We start from the raw sequence: 18,240 nt of genomic DNA on the forward strand, positions 1-18,240 counted from the left end.
ATTTAACTCCTCGCGTTTCTGGAACATTAAACCTCTCATCCTCTCGGAAATATTGGAATATCATCATTGATGTTACATGAGGAAGATTATTTAGATTTTTGCTTTAACGAATCCGGTCTCCATAGTGTGTTCAAAAGGATTATTGAATTTCTAAAAAATAAAAATATCAGCGCGCTCAAAATGTTCCTAGCGAAAACAAGGGATCTTCGGCGGAAGGCTGCACATTCGCGCCCTGTGACGTAGGCTCGTGACGTTTCAGAAGCGCGCACTTTTGCGCGTGGATTTTTAAAAATTCATTAAAAATCAACCACGGTGTTTTAAAATTCGGGCGATGATGAATTTTTTAGTTTTGAGGGTCAATTAACAATATCCAATAGCCAAAATATGAACATTTAATAGGTTGCAACTTCCCTATTACATCACTAAATGTTCTTTAGTGGAGAAAGACTACTCACATTCATATCTGTCATATTTCACTAAAATAATTTTTTAGTGAAATATGCATTGTAAATTGCATTCCTGTCATGAAAATTAAAAATGTTTTTCTGTGAACTGTTTATGAATCAGAGTAAGTAGCTTTTTAACGTCAAAAATTGTCTTAATCTGATAAAAAAACGAAATTTGTCAAAAATCACATTCCATTCATATTATCAATTAATCTCTAATGATATCTTATTTTAAATCAAATGAAAAATATGCTGAATTGTAAACTGAAATTGTTATCATGTACAAAATTGACTTTTTTGGTGCAGAATTTCTGGTTTTTGAAAATTGTTGTCTAAAGCTGTTTGATAAGACAGTGAAAACTAGTCAAAGGTAGATAAAATCAATAACTGTCAAAAACTTGCTAGCCATGTTGTTGCTTAACCTATGTATTTATCTTAAAATTTGAAATTTTTATAAAACGCTTTGTGTGGCTTTATTATACGTAGGGAATTTCAATACGTAATATGTAAATATTTATAATGTTCTATTTATTTTAAGATAGGTTTGTTAACTTAATTGTTTTTCATCAAAAGAAATACCTTTGTACAGTAAAGTAAAAGAAAATATTAGTGTTAAATCGTGCAATGTTGCACTGCCTAACGTGTTTCAGGGTTACGAAAAATCTCTCTATCCATTAAAAAATGATAAGCTTCTGGATGAAAAGACATCCGACAATCTTTTCACCCTTAAGCTTTCTTTTGCATTGAAAGAAAAGTTCCTCGTAATCCCGAATCACATGTAATGGGATGTACGTTCTCTCCAAATTTGCAATTTTAAATTCTTTACATTTTAAAGAATTATTTTGATAATTATTAAGGTAAGATTTGTCATGTTTTAAATGTATATTTCATTCTGCAACATTTCTCGGGTCTTCAGACGTCGTGCTTGAGTTTTGTAAAAAATATTATCTTACAGTTTATATATACTAACTGAGAAAGCTCATCTTTCTAGTATTTAAGTAACCAGGACACTCAAGCAATTGGTTGCTTTCCAATAGGCCTTTATTTTCATTTTCGCAAAACAGAACATCTAGACGTTGAAATTGTTGCAATTGTTACATATTTTGTGGAACCTGTTTAGCTGTCCAATAATGATGCTGATGAAACTTTTTTAGGTAAATTACTATGCCAACATATTGTAATACAAAAAAATAAGTAGACATTTTTTCTGATAAGACTTGGCCCAGATTTTGGGTTTTCTTCTGTTTATGTTTTTCTTCATTTAAAAAAAAAAGAATTAAAGAAAAAAAGAGAAAGGAAAGATGCAATCAATCTGAAAAAGTTAACATCGAGCAAGCAACCTTTCCAAATGCACGCATGTAATATATCCTTTCTAGTGATTTGATCTCCAACCAAGGCTTTTTAAACGTGGTGTATTTAAAATATTCTAATGCTTTTACTGGAAGCTTAGTTGCAACGGTATTTTGTTCTGTTTCCTAGATTCGTAGTTGGCAACTGTAAAACGATTAAGGTGTGGAATCAAATTATATTTCAATTATTATTTGTAAGATTTATTTTAATGTGTATTTCAGGAGCAATATGATTACTCAAGATGACTACAACTTTATTATTGCTTTTGACAAAGCAAGGGACAAGAAATCCCGCGACGCCATTCTTGAAGCCCAGGGACACCAGTGCTCGAAAACATTTCTCAGCCTTCTTGGCCACATTTCCAAAGATCAGACCCTGCAATACATTCTCATCATGATTGATGACATGCTACAAGTGAGTGCTTCTGCAAAATAATCACCTTGTTATCATATACAGTCAGAGCCGTGTCCAAGGGGAGGGTTTTAGGGGTTAAACCCCTCCCATTGAAAAAAAAAAAATCAATGAATCATTAAACGATTTTCCAAAACGTATTTTAAGTTTTAATTAATTTTAGACTTAAACTCTGATACAGTATTCACCCTCTTTAATATTTTCCCAACTTTAACAATTAACATTTTCCTCAATTGTAGGATTCCTAAGCACCTTCGCTTCTAAGTGCTTGAAAAAATGGAATGGTTGGAGAGTCCGGCAATGCTGTAGCATGCAGGGGGAAAATTATTTAAAAGAATATTAGACAATGACGTAGCCCCCCCCCCCCCAAAAAAAAAACTTAGGGGCAGGGAAAATAGTTACTTTGCTTACTGTTTTTTTTTTTTTTTTTTTGGTACGCCTTTAGTGTTGGATGAATTAGTTTTCACACATTAGAAAAATATTTCTATGCGAAACAGCAATTTTTTTAAATAAAATTTTTACTTTCATTAAATTCCTGTTCAATGTTATTTGATGGAAAAACAAAAGAGAAAAAAAAGAAACTAGAATTAGGTGGCATAAAAGAAATATGTGTGCTTTTGCAAAATGTTCAACTGTGCGAATAAGATTTCATTTAAAAAAAAATAAAACGCAAAACGTGTAATAAAAAGCCTAGTTATCGAACTAAAATGAACTATTCAACACGCGTAGTTAGTTTTCCTTTGACAACGTAAGTTACATAGGTAAAAAGTTTCAACCCCTCCCTTTATGAAATCTTGGACACGGGCCTGTATACAGTATGTAGTGCAAATTTGGCAGTTTTCAGTTTTCTTCAAAAAAAAAAAAAAGAAAGAAAGAAACTCTGCCACCTCCTGGCTTATATAGCAGTTAGCAGCTAAAATGTAATCTTGAAAATGAGTGGAGTACCACTACACAAATGAAAATTTTTTTTTTCAGTAATATTTGCACATGTTTCGGTATTACTACTTGAGGGAACCTTAAAATTAGCAACAAATATTTGTTGCTAGGCGAAAAAAATTTAATAATGCATAATTTGTTTAAAAAAAATCAAAAATTGTCTTCAAATTTTGAAAATTTCCCACAAATGGCCTTCAAGTGTTTGTCTACATCATCTGGGTCTGGAGTCCAAACTATTAATTTAATGCAGGTGGAATCAAGTTTTTTTTTTTTTTTAAGCATGCACTAACTCTTTTATTTCAGTTTCACAACTTTATGCTATAGAAATATGATTTTGAAGAAAAAAAACTGTCTTTAAACTTTAAAGCTCCTGGTAAAATAACTTAACACTAGAAAGACGAAGTTTTCCGTATACCTAGAAAGACTAGCAGCGGTCATTTTGACCGCTGTACTTAAAATTGTGAAAATGATTTATTTTCGGGATTTTTAATCATAGAAAAGATTTGTTTTGATGCATCATATATCCATTTAACAATTTAATCATAATATAACCTGTAAATTAGTATGAGACAGCTTTTTTTTTTTCATTTAATTTTATGTTCTATCATCTGAAAAGCATATATACAGTAAGTAAATGATATTGCAGAAGATTAAATTTGTACAAAATAGATTACTTTTTCTAAGCAAGTAATCACTAACAAGTATTTTCAACTATTCATGTGATTCATTTCTTAAATGCATAAATATCGTAATATACTTACATTACTCTTCTTTACAATATTTACAAATAATCATCTTTATCACTTTCCATGGATATGAGCCGCATTTTTTTTTTTTTTTTTGCAATCAGAATAAATAGTCATAGTTTTATTTCCGCATTATTTCATTTGATATCGTTTTTGTTTTTTCTCTCATGTTTGACGCCAAACACATGTTTTAGTGCTCAAAATAATTCCAGCAGAAGTCTTTAGAATCCACCTGTTATAAATTAATCCCTTTTCAAAGCTAAAAGAATATGTGTCCGATCCCATGCTTTTCAAAGTCACCTTTCTCAACTTTGCCCCTGCTAGCAGAAAAAAAAAAGAAGCAAGTGACTAACAGGTGTTTCGCATTTTCCTAATGGTTCAAAGAACTGCACCTGACCAGCAGATGCTACTCAAACCCACTAATTACAAAAGAATGCTATTCACCCTGACAACTAACAAAAAATCCATAGTGCACATATCTGATAAGAGAAAAGTGAACAAAACCGGAAGCCTAAATAACAGCGGTCAAAGTGACCGCCGTCAGTCTTTCTAGGTATAAACACTTATAGCGACTGTAGTAATGGGCCTAGAGAAATAAAATTTACTTTTGTGAGATCTTAATAAATAGTTAAGAAAAGTCAATAAAGGGAAACGAGTTTGAAATTAAAACGCAGCAAATATGAGTGTTTGAAAATCGTTTGCGGTCAAAATGACCGCCTCCGTCTTTCTAGTGTTAAAATGCAAAATAATATAAATGTCAAAATGTTTTTAAAAAATATCTCTATTTTGAAGATGCCGAAAATAATTGGTGCACATGTCGTATGATTATGTGGCACGTAAAAGATTCCTTGGTTATCCGTTTGGCTTTGAATTTATTCGGCAACACACACAGCCCCACTGTGGAAACAAAAAAAAAAAAAAAAAACAAATCTCAATTAATAATGACTATGTCTCCTCAGTTTTCATTGCCACTTTGTAAATACAGTGAAACCCTGGCATCTCATACATTTAACATTTTTACAAGCGCAGATGCAGTTTGAACGTAATAATTCTTTCATATATCTCAGTGTGATTGGGAACTTTTTATGCTGAAAAATATTTTTCTAATGAAGAAAATTATTAATCACTATTAGAAGGTAGTTTTTTGTACTTCGACATATCTTTCAGCATTTAGCATCCTTCCAAAAAAAAGAAAAAACCTGCAGTGACTCTCTCTATCTGAACATTCCCTAATGTGAAGACCCAAATATTATGAACACATTTTGATGGTCTGGGCGAAAACTCCAAAGACTTAACATAAGCTGACCTCTCTGAACTAAAGAGAAGAAGGAAAATTCTTTTCCTGGCTAGTGGTCCATCACATAAAACCATTCAGCTGAGCAATATAAGCCTTTATGCCACTGATCTATATTTCAAAAATCCTACCATTGTATCAAATAGTATTCAAGACCTAAAAAGTGGGACTACTTTCAAGCAATATGCGACTGAGAATCGTCCAGAAACTGAACAATTGAATGATAACGGTACCTTGCGTGCAGATACACAATTCAAATGTAGGCTAAAAATTACTCTTTTTCTAGATATTGCACTAACAGCTGTATTGCAATATTTTATACTTGAGTGTTATGTAAAACCTTTCAAGTTAAAAAGATAAAGAAATTCAAGAATTTAGGCCCTGCTGAGTTGGATTAGGCATTAATTACACTTGCCACCAATCCAAAATTCAGCACGTCTATCTCAGTAACTGGTGCAATTTACTAGGAAAAGTACTGAATGCAGTCTATTAACGCAAAAGAATACATATATTTCCAGTCTCCATTTATTAGTGAACACCCTCATAATCTGAACACTTTTGTTCTGTCCCATGAGTGTTCGGATTAGAGAGTTCACTGTACTTCTGTTTTCCGATATGAAGGAAAGGAAACCCAAATCATGACTTATTCACCACCTTCTGTACTTTTCTGCAAATTTTCTGCCAATTTTTGAGATGAAATAAGTCAAATTTGTAGCCGCTTGGTTCATTTAGATAAAAGTTCTCTTTAGAAAACTAACCTTTGGCTCACAGATTTGTTTTAGCCAGGACTGTGGAGTCGGAGTCGTTAGAAAACATGTCGACTCCGACTTCGGGCTTCTTTTTGTCTTTCATTTTTACTGACTCTCATTGTATTTTTTAAAAACTGACTACTACCAGTTGGTTCGATTACATGTATAAAAAGCTACTAATGAAAAAATAACTACTATTATGGCAATCAGCTAGCTTGAGTGCTTATCGAACTTTCTGTAGCCGTTCCCTAGTTTGCTTGCTTTTTAACTTAACTAATATATAGCAACTGTCAACAAAATTGGTTTTGTTGCCTAACATTTTCAAGTAATCACTTTCAAATAAAAATATAGTGTTTTGTTCGATCTCAGTTATAAAATAGTAAAAGGAACGTAACAACAGTAAGTCGGGGCCCGTACCTCAGGTGGAAACTTTTGAGAGTGATCGACAAATTCAAATAAGTTCTGGCGCGAAAGCAGGAATACAAAAGATCCGATGAAATAATCTAATGTTTTTTTTCTTTATTAAGACTACTTCTATAAGTATGGTTCTCACTAAAAAGTATGGAACAAAATAAGTAAAAATGATTTCTTGATTACAATACTCAATAATTGCAGTTAATCTTAAAATCTTCATATTAAGGTAATTCTAAAGTAGCCAATAAAATTTAAATTAAAGAAAGATCTTTAATTAATAAAATTAAAAAAGAAATATAGGTATAGAAAAAACTATTCGTACAAATCTGTATACCACCACATTTTGTGTAAACTTTGTTCCTGGCGCGTATGTGCCCTATTTTCGTTGAAATTTTATTGATGAAATATAATTTAAAATATAATAGGGAACATTTTCAGAATTAAAGTATTTATACTTTTTATAAACTCTGAAATCTACTTTCGGTGTCACCTACCACATGGGTGTCACCCGGGGCAAACCACCCCCTCTCACGAACTTGGACTTGGAAAAAAAAAGCTTTTTTCCTCTCAAATTACTACTTTGAAAAATTGAAAGCACACGATTTGATCAATATCTATTTGTTAAATATTAAAGGAGGGGCAAATTATAGGTAATCCTTTTCAATTTTTTTAAAGGGATTTTTAAGTCAGCTCATTTTTAAACTCGTAACTATTGAAAAATTTGATTTTTAAATTGAATTTCTAACGTTGTGTGCGTCTTGGGTTTACAAAAAAAAATGCAAAATTTTCATAAAAAGGAATTAATATTTTAATCCCTGTTTAGAGGTTTTCCCCTTTCTCCTGAAGGGAGAGAGGGAATTGAAAAATACAATTTTAAAAAATTTGGAGTCGGAGTGGGACGTTTCAAAATCCAGGAGTCGGACTCGTCATTTTCCTTCTGACTCCCCAGCCCTGGTTTTAGCACCCCCAGGCCACATCATGCCACAGGCTTTTTTACACTTTTGTCAATCCTAGAAATAGGTGCAGTTATAATCTAGTTTTTTTGCACCACAGGCCTCTTCTCTTCTTCCTTGCTCCATTGTTGCTGTATCCCCTGGCCCCTTCAATTAGGGGTCCATGACTCCAGTGGTGAAAAGTTTTGCTACATTAAAGATGTATTCATTGCTTTCTGATACAAAAGGCTTCATTGTAGTGCTCTGTAATCATGAAAGAGCATCCATTTGTTCATTCTTTCTTCTAAGTTAATTAAGTACGGTCTGCATTTCAGGAGGACAAGTCTCGGGTCGAATTGTTTAAGCCCACCAAGCATACTAAAAAGAAAAGTGATTCAATCTGGAGCCCCTTCTTGACTTTACTGACGAGACCTGATGGCTTCATTATGAACATGGTAACTGCATAGTTTATAACTCAATAAAAAAATTTTGAAAAAAAAAAAAAAAAAAATAGAATCGACTTCAAAATTGCTCTAAAAAGTGAAAAATAATTTTATTCTTTAAACACCATCGATAATACTTTTAAACAGAATTTTTTGAAGTTGGCGCAAAAACAAAAATTAATATCCATTGTAACCATGCTTCGTTCATATTGTTATCAAAAAATCATCCAAAGTTAGGAACGAAACATTTATATCGTTACTCAAATATGCTGTCATCGATGCGTAATGCATGTGGTAGTGAAGAAACTGGGCCTGATTTAATTTATAGTTGTAACTGAGTTATGGCTGTGAATGATTTTATCGATAGTTTTTGTGCCAACTTCAAAAATTATGTTTAAAAGTATTATCGATGGTGTTTAAAGAATAAAATTATTTTTCACTTTTTAGAGCAATTTTGAAGTCGGTTCTATTTTTTTTTTCAAAATTTTTTTATTTTATTCTTTTTAGTGTAAATGTATTTCAGAAGTATTAAGAAGTTACCATAACGAAACTTTACCTTATTTTTTTCATAAAAATGCTCCATACTAAAAAAAATAAAAACACGCCTTAAACTTTAAGAGATTGACAATAAAAATTTATCTTTGTTCCTTGCTGGAATTCATTTGTGTGTTAATTTAATTATAACCATTTAAATATTACGTTTTCCCTAACTAATTTACATTTCACAGCATAGTTGCTTTTTGTGCAATCCTGTATCTCCTTACTCAGCCCAAATCATCTGTTATTGGCATACTTGATAACGATAAAAATACTACTATAGCTGAAACAAACCTAACCTAGTAGCATTGTGAAGGCTAAGCAGATCCTAATCACTGCATAAACCTCGCTTCCACTTTAGGTTTACCCCACTATAGAGCAATGACACTGAAGAAACTTGATGCTTGCTTCAGAGAAGCCTCCATTCAAAATTATCACCACAATTACTATTAATATTATTGTTGTATGGCACCAAATTGTTGAAACAATGGGTTTTATGTTTAATCATTTAATAGGGAAATTGCATGAAATTTACTGTTTTTTGACCATAACTTTTTTTCTATAGAACAAATATGGTCAAACAAAGTAATGGGACCTAAGTTGAGCCATCCCCTATCCATTAAAAGAAGAATCATCAAAATCGGTCCACTAGGTGAGACGCTATGAGTGGACAAACAAAAAAAAAAACATACATACGGTACGAACTGATAACCGCCTCCTTTTTGAAGTCGGTTAAAAATAAACAAATTTATTGCATTGTTATTTTAGACAGAGTACCGATTTTGCTTTTTTGAAAATGATGCTGTAAGTAGGTAATAAATAGTTAATGTAAAAATTAAAAAAGTAATAGTTTTCCAGAGTGGTTTGTTATTATATATGGTGACAGCCGTAAGTGAACTTACTATTATTGTATTTGAGTTGAAAATGTATGATCTGTCAAGGGTGTATTTAAGGGGGAAGCCAAAGGGGCTCGGACTTCTCTTGAAATGAATTTGAAACGATTCATTGTGAATAAGGGCTTCAATATTTTCAATCTTAAATTTTGAAATTCTCATTATATTTGGATTGGTCCATTCCCAAAACAAATTCATGTACATTCCTGGTATGTGCAGTTGCAGAGGAGAATGCTGGAAGCTCCTAGAGGTTCACCCTGAAAAGTCATAATCTTCTTTAGCTCGTTATCATTCCATTAATTTCGTTTGATGTGTTTGGTAGCACAAAAGTTGTTAAATAATTCATGTAGTAAATGATTTTCATGGTCACTCATTACTTAGTCATTGTGGGTTCAATAGCTAGTGGTAGGTATAAGGGACTGTAGGGTAACATTGTAACAACTTGGGCACAGGAATTATTGTGTGTTGAGCATTTTTGCACCTATAGAAAGACTCAACTGCAGTCTAGAGATCCACATTTACTCTAAGCTTTCTGACAGTTTATACTTCATATCTGGTTGATAAACTATAGAAGATACTAGTTTCTGGCTAATGGCAGCTGAAAGAGGTAAATCCAAGAACAACCCACTTACGTAGGTATTACTTGTTGATTGAGACGCCCGCCTTGTGTGCATGAAAGCATGGGCGCCCATATAGGGGGGCAGGAGGGCCCCCCCATAAAAATTAAATTTCCTAGCTTTTAGTACTATTTTAAAAACATTTCTTCTCCATCCATTAATGAATAAGTTATTGAAAATGTCAAGCTTTAATAACTCTAATCTGTACGGGGAAAATATCCAGCTAAATCATGGGGGAAAATATCTGAGCTCCCCTTAAAATTTTGCATATGGGCGCCCTTGCATGAAAGTAGACTGTTTTACCCATAGACTAATAATAAGAGTAGACCGAGCTATGGCAACCCTTTTGCTGCTCATAAACCAAACCATGTGACTGGTGGATATCCTAGCAACAGCGGGCGTTAATCGTAGCAGACGATCAACGCCAGCGAGAAATAAAATAAATAGAATTGATAGAACACGGAAGAATGATCTTTTATGGAGTCCGATTTGTAAATTTGTTATTCTAAGTTGTAAATATTTTGTTAATATAGTGAGTTTTTCGTTTAGATAGTATTGTGCATTTTCTTTAGTCAATTTCAATAACTCTCTAAGCAATAAAAGATGCAAACGACCAAGAAGAATCGGCAAACGGTAAGATTTTTACCTACAGTTTCAATTTAAGATACCGATTAGTACATTTTTGCGTTAACGCAAAACGTTTACGCCATTTCGTTCACGCCAACGCTGACAGCTCCAAATGAAATAAAAGTTTCTGAAAACTGATCAAAAACTATTACTAATGTCAAAATAATGCATAACTAAAAGAAAAACAGTTCAATCTCTGCACCTGGAAGTTTTTTTTAATGAAAACACATTGTCTTAAAATACATGTCGAGTGCCAAACTATAGATAATGCTGCCATCTAGCAACCATGCTGCCAAAGTCTTCGCCAAGCCCTTCCACCAGTCACATGATATATCTATGAACCAATTTTCTTCATCAGCAAGAATGAGAAAGCTCGGTCTACTCATTATTATTAGTCTATGGTTTTACCTCTTTAGAGCTGTTCACAAATGACGTTGCACTTTTTCCGTTATACTTCACCCCCTCGTCCCTCCCTATCACCAAAGTTACACTTCGCCTTACTTCCTCTTCTCGTCACATGTCCCATTATAGTATGTAAACATATTGTCATAAGAAATGCATGATGTCACACTTCTTACTACCCTCTCCCTCCCCTTTGTCAAAAACTTTAAATTTGACATCTCTCTCCCGCTCAAAGTGTGACATCCTTTGTGGGCAACCTTTTTGGCTCATTTTTTTAAATCACCGTAAAATAGCCTATTCAAAATCTACAACTTCAAATCCATTTATAATTTAGCACATAGATTTTTCAATCGCTTTTCATGCATTCATTAATGTGGCTAGATTATTTCCTAGAAATAAGCAGTGGGCAGGAATATTTCTTCAATAACCTCAAAAATACAACGTTTTTTTTTTTTTTGCCTCTTTAAGCATGTGTATTTACTGTACTGTATGCAGAATCTTATTCCTGGGTGCCTCAGAGTTTGTTTTACTATGTAGACAAGCCGGATCATTGCCAAGCTGGCCTGTTGGAGCAAGGAGTTGATGGATGGTGCTGATCTTAATTTATACCTCTCTTGGCTTAAGGATCAGCTAAGACAGCCAGTAAGATTTCTTTCTGCACTTCCTTATTTGCTTTAAAATGTGACAAAGTTTTTTTTTACAAAGCAGTTAATGATTTAGTTTAAAATTTTTGTACTATGAAGGTTAAGATTACTGTTGAACTGTGATGTTCTTTAAAATTTTGCCGTTGCATTTTTCCTTTTTGAATTTTGATAACTGTTGATGTATGCAATACTTTGTTATGTATAGTTTCTTTTACAAAAAAGCTAGGTAAATGAACATATTTAACTATTGAAAATTTAAAGTTGCGATTATTTTCTTTTGCAGAACAATGAGTACATTCAGTCAGTTGCACGGTGTTTGCAGATGATGCTTCGTATTGATGAATATAGGCTGGCTTTTGTAACTGTTGATGGAATATCTAAGTGAGTGAAAACTATTTCATGATTTAATGAATTGACAGATTTGAAATGTTTAATTTCTGTTTTAAGGATTAAAAACAAAGTTGTTCTTTTAGGAAATAGCAAATGACTGACGTGTTATATTGAGTTAAAGTGTTTTTAAACCACTGATTATATATTGAATATTTATTGTTTGTTGCAGTACAGGTCACTTTACTTCTTTTTTACTTTGGTGGATAGAAGGCAAAATTTCTCTTAACTAAATTACTTTAAACAGGGGTTACAACTTCTTTGTATCTGAAAATCTGGTTGTGCTGTTAAATACAAAATAAGTTTAATTGTACGAAGGTACAATATCAAAAGTTTTAAAACTATAGGGCACAATTTGGTTGATGCTTTATTTTGAATCAAGATGAGGCTAACAGTTTTATAAGAAGGCTCTTGATCTTTGTTGGAGATTGATAAATTGATTAAGACCAGCCTCAATGAGCCCTCAAATTTCTATTTATTATTTATATTAAAAATAAACAGTAAATCCTTTTGACCAAATAATTGTTGTGCAATGTGCATACAGTCTTTTAGAACTTCAGTTTATGAAACTGACTTTTGGCAGACCAAAATTGTCATGTAATCTTATCAACTGCCCTCAAAATATAGTTATTCTTAACAGGATTGGTTGATTGATATGAAGCAGGGTTGGCAAGGTTTTGGACACTACGGTAAAAACCACGGTAAAAACCCTGGTTTTTACCGTCCTGTCCAAAACCCTTGTGTCCAAAACTGTCCAAAAGTGTCCAAAACTATATTTTTAGAAAAATTGTATTCTGTTAGAAAACATCAAAAACAGAATAAAATGTATCAAAGTAATGTTTTAGATATAACATTTATTCAATGAGAACATTCAACTTATTTATGCAGCTGATTTAAAACTAGTTATATAGAAGTTGAATTCTTGACTAAAATTTCAATTTGTATGCATGATTTTATTTAGCTTTTTTATATTAGTAACCAAATTTCCCTATGTTTATGCAGGTGGGCAAATAAAAGCAGGGTTTTTATCATCCTGTTCAAAACCATTGTGTCCAAAACTACTTTTTGAGATTTTGTGAGAAAATATCAAAAACAGAATATATATATATATATATATATATATATATATATATATGTAACTTATTTATGTAGCTGATTTTAATCTAGTTACATAGAAATTAAATTCTACAATAAAAATTTCAATTTGCATGCAGGAGTTGTTTTATTTTCCACAAACCAAATTTTTCATCATTTATGCATGTATGCAAAAGAAAGTGTTCAAAATATGGTGCTATAACTGACTTAAATGCAATAAATTACAAAAAAATTTTTATAGTTACAGAATGTATTATATTAAAAATATGAACAAAAAAAGAATAGCACTAGTTTTATAACATAAGTGTTTCATCATCAATTTCTTGTTTTTTCATCTATGATTTAAAAAATAATTTTCGTTAAACCGTCATGTAAAACTTATTTGAAAAAACGTTTAAATTTTTTTTTTCTTTGGCTCCTAAATATTGCACATTTTGTAATATTCCTTTGAGTTATAAATGGAACTGAAATTAGTTGTCTTGGTTGTGTTGTGAATTTCCTTTCATAACTCTACCAACTGTTACATAAGAAAGTTTTTATGTAGTAGTTATTGGCAATTTTTTTAAGTAAAATATTTTTAATTAACATTTTGGATAAAAATATTACCAAATATTCATTAATTAAACCTCATTGTTATCTATAATTATGCATTACAAATATTGCAGTAAATACGAATTGATTAGATAACACCTGTAGCATAGTTTTGGACAGTTTAAGACAGTTTTGGACACTTTTGGACAGTTTTAGACAGTTTTGGACGGTAAAAACCACCTGTCCTGTCCTAAACCAGTTTTGGACAGTCCAAAACCCAACCCTGATATGAAGCTTTCAAAAGTTTCTTGTTTTTCTAGCTAATAGTTGGCTGTATTAGAACTTGAATCGCTAGTTCTAATAGAGAAGAATTCAATCTTCTTGTTCAAATACTGCATTTACCAAAATATAAGATTAACTTAATTAGGGACAAGGGGACCTCCCCTAAAGTATAACATTGAATAACTATGCTTTTAGTTTCAATTTCCCATTCAATAATTTTATGTTTGCTTGTATGTCGTTAAAAATATTTAAGACACTGAATTTAAATTAACCACATTATTAATGGAAATTTGTAACTATCATTTCAGGCTTGTGACAGTGTTAGCTGGGAAAGGCAATTACCAAATCCAATATCAGCTGATCTTTTGTATTTGGGTCATGACTTTCAATGAAACTTTAGCTGAAAGAATGCACAAGTGAGTGTCTTTCAAATAATCTTTGCTGGATGTTTGAAAAACTGAACTAAACAATAAAATAATTTAACACAAACAAAATACTAAGTCAGACACCTAAAAGCTTATAGTAACTCCACATTATTCTACTCCCTTTTTTACATCTCATTTTTATTTTGACTTGCAACTTAAATGCTAAACGAAAAAACAAAACCACTGCAGTATGACATGTAACACCTCAGAATCTGAACAAGTTGATCCCTGAGGAGTTGCAATGAAATATTACAAAAAAAAAAAAAAATATACTGCATAGCCAGCATCTAAAAAAGATACAGTAAAACCTGTGAAGTTGACCACCCTTGTAAGTTGACCACCTGTCTAAGTTGATCACTTTTATCAGACACGAAAGTAGCCATTACCTTATAAACCAACCTATGTAAGTTGACCACCTGTTTAAGTTGACCAATAAACATACTTACTAACTCTACTGTTTTTAACGGGAGACTCCCGTTTTTTGTTTCCATCTCCCAATTTCCCGTTTTTTACGATTTTCTCCCTTTTTTGTGGTTTTTTCAGTCAATCATTAAAAGTTTCACTTTCTTCTCTATAGATGGCGCCCTTTTCTAGTCTACCAATGTCAGGAAATAGGAATTTTTCCAATTAATAACTCATTTAGTAAAAATAAATTTTTTAGAAGCGTTCCACATTTGCATGTTCAACAAAGCACGTGTTTCGCCGATAATTGCAGCAGATTTCAATCTTTTTGCATCTTGAAATTATTTCAATTATTTTTAATGTTTGAAGTTATTTTAACATGTGTGTGTGCTACCCTATTACCTACTTATTTTATATTGTATTTTCATTATATATTGATTTCCTTTCTTTTTTTTTTTTCGGATTTTAGTAATTAAATTTTTGTAGGTACTTTTCTGGTAGAGACTGGAGAATGTACAAAACTTTAAGCAAATTCAGTCCTTATTATTTAGTTTTTCCTTTGCAGTATATTTTTCTTGCTGCTACCAATTTGCTTATATCTGCAAAAATCCCCATATCACTTTAAATTCAGTATTCATGTTATTTAAAAGCATAATTTAATAATTCTGTAGCGAGGATATGTTGATGGTGAATCACCTATATACCTCTAGTAAAATCTCCTGTTTTTTTCCCTTCCAAGGTTGGCAAGTATGAATAAAGTAGTGAACCGCAAGTGGTCAACTTACACAGGTTTCCCTGTAATTAGTTTTTTTTTCTTTTCTTTAAGAAATAGAAATAACTAAAGCATACATAGGGGTACTTTTTTTAAAAATCTAGAATTAAACTTATGTGTACGTAGAAGGATTTAAAATAATAATTAGTAGACTTTTAACAATGTGTAGAATGATATACTTAGAAAAATACATATAATAAATTTCAAGTATTATTTAGTATAAATTGGAATGAAACCATCAGCTATGTTCATGCAATTAGGTACAATTACAAACCACTAAAGCAATAAAAGTATAGAATATTTCAAAAAAAGGCCATCACTTTTTATGACCAAGGATGAGTATTAAAGTTAGGTAACTTGAGTAAAAGTGATAAAAAGAGTTAAAAATAGGGCAAGCAGCTGCTTTGATACTCTTAAAAACGGCTATTTTTCTGAGTTTTTAACTCTTCTTGTTTTTACTTGCATTGCACAGCATTGAGTATGAAGTTAGTATGAAGTTTGGACAGTTTTTACGTACCAAAAATATATAACCTATTTGTCTGAATTTGCTCCAACTTTAGATTCTTATTTAAGTAAGAAACTACAAATACTTAAAGCTCTTTTTGTTTTTAAATAGGCAGTTGATAAGTTCTTTAATTCTTATTAATTTAGAAGTTCATCCTAATATGAAAATTAGGTTATTATTTTTAAGTGCTAGTTTAGATGAATTACTTTTAATTAGTTTAGATGAATTACTTTTAATTATCTCCCTCAGTTTTCGCGATTTTGGATGCATAAACGCTTTTTTTTGGGGGGTTGGGGATTTCTTGACAAGATTAATACATAATGTGGAGGTACTATTAATTATTTTGACTAAATCAACAAAAGTATTTGCTAGCATTTGCTAAATTGTTAATTAACTTCACTGCCTTTGCCTGTTAGTTTTTAATAACAACATATTGTTTTACTTATCCTATTACAGGGTGGTGACAGATCAGGGAACTTTATCACTCAGGGAAATATCAGGGAATTTTGAAAAAATAACAAAAAGTCAGGGAAAACTGATCAAATGAGGAAAAAAAATATTTTTTTTTCCTTTCAAAATTACTTTGATTCCCCACGAATTTCCGCCAATTATTTGTTTGAAAAAGTAAAATTAATGAGGTGCAATTATAGAGTGCCGCATATTTGTGCATTTTTTTTTTTAAATCAAGCTCTAAGTATTCAATCTTAGGATGAGCTTCCTAAATTGCTTCTGTGTCTGTAAAGTTGTTTATTTTACCTAACTTGAATTTTTCTTTCACGCATTCCATGCTACGTAAAATAAACAACCCTACAGGCAAAGAGGAAGCCGTCATTAATGACTTAGCTCCCTTGCCTTTACTCATTGTCTTAAAGTAATTAACATACTGACATCACAATTTCAAGAAAAAATCTCTTTAAAAAAATAAAATTAATGCTGAAAAAATCTTAAAAGTTATATCTTGGCGTTTTTAATTTAATAGCTAAAATTGAATTCTGACTGAAAACAAACCAAATTTTTTTTTTTTTGCCATGGTGTTATTCACTGTCACTTCAGATTACACGAAGGGTTTTTTTTTAGACTTTAAAACTCTTTTATTCTAAAACCATAGACATATATATTCTGAAATTAATAATTGTTTTTGCATTTCAATGTTGTTTGTTACTAAAGTAAAGATTTTTTTCGACAACTAATGAAATCATTTGAAATTGGGTTGTGTACATAAGTAAATATGTTTCTTACTTTTTAGTAGTTCTGTATTCATTCATTAAAACCTAAGTTATTGATTAGGGAATAGCTCAAGATTGCTCGTTCCTCGTTGTTAAAAGGTTTCAATTTGTTTTACATAAATATGTCTATTCTGCCATGTGCAGGTAAAGGGCAGTAACTGCACATTTTTAATTTTTTTGCATTTTTGTCATCTATAGTACACTATCTATATTGTACAAGCTCTCTTTTTTGGTTTCCGCTGAAAAAGAGGCGCGAAAAAAACGTCAAATTCCATCATTTTCCTATTGTTAGTACTGAACCCACCGCACATTTCTTCAAATATCTCGAAAACTAATTTCTGCAGATACTGCCATTTACCTGCACACGGCAGTATTATTTACGTAAGTAAAACTACATTACTTCTATACTTTAACTATCACTTGCTATTCTTGCAGCAACAATTATACTGCTTAAAAATTCAGTTCGAGATTATTTCCATTTAAATTTTTAGTTTCATCATGATTAGATATGTCATAAAGAGTGGTTTTAATAATTTCGTACAATTGTTATGTCTACTGGTTCCTGGAAATAAAGTATTTGTTTTAGATTTCCTACAATATTTCTCTGTTGATAGTTTAATGTACTATTTTTGCCAAAAAAAAGTGCATCTTTTCAAAATATATTTTTAATTAACATCTTAAACTGTTTTAAACACTGCATTTTATTTAATATGCAATGCTTTTCAGGTTCAGAAAAGAAAAGAAACCATTATCATTGGTAACGTAAATCAGGGAAATTCGGTGAACTTAATCAGGGAAATCAGGGAACTTTTTTTTTCCAGTTCCTGTCGTCATCCTGCATTAATATTTGATGCTTTTGCTAACTTTTTTAGTTTATGTTTTGTTTTTGTTTCATATTCAACTATAACAGTTTCTTTTTAAAAAAAATTTCGTAAAGGAATACCAGGATCCAAACCTGTAGAATCTGCATACAAAAGCTAAACAGTTATAAAATGCCTTCGGGCAAATTAAAGGGAGAAAAAAAAGATATCCTTTTCTGATGCTTCTTCAGTTGTTTTTTTCTGAAGTATTGAAGTATTACATAAAAAGTAGTCGAAAACTTTGTACTGCATAGTGAATAAAATATGACAACGTATATAAAGTACAAATTCAAAATGAAAAAAGGTTAAAAAAC

General features: G+C 31.5%; 1 protein-coding gene across 3 annotated transcripts in view; it reads left to right on the forward strand.

Annotated features, from left to right (window-relative positions):
* LOC129217763 (V-type proton ATPase subunit H-like) overlaps positions 1-18,240 on the forward strand; it is a 76,163-nt gene that overhangs the window by 22,353 nt on the left and 35,570 nt on the right. For all 3 annotated transcript variants that reach the window (XM_054852106.1, XM_054852107.1, XM_054852105.1), the window contains exons 3-7: positions 2,018-2,210; positions 7,614-7,733; positions 11,335-11,439; positions 11,725-11,822; positions 14,045-14,152. In XM_054852106.1, the coding sequence (XP_054708081.1) occupies positions 2,018-2,210; positions 7,614-7,733; positions 11,335-11,439; positions 11,725-11,822; positions 14,045-14,152 (624 nt within the window). The remainder of the gene's footprint in view (positions 1-2,017; positions 2,211-7,613; positions 7,734-11,334; positions 11,440-11,724; positions 11,823-14,044; positions 14,153-18,240) is intronic.

The sequence above is a fragment of the Uloborus diversus genome, chromosome 2 (genome assembly GCF_026930045.1).
Source record: "Uloborus diversus isolate 005 chromosome 2, Udiv.v.3.1, whole genome shotgun sequence".
In the NCBI taxonomy this organism is placed as follows: domain Eukaryota; kingdom Metazoa; phylum Arthropoda; class Arachnida; order Araneae; family Uloboridae; genus Uloborus; species Uloborus diversus.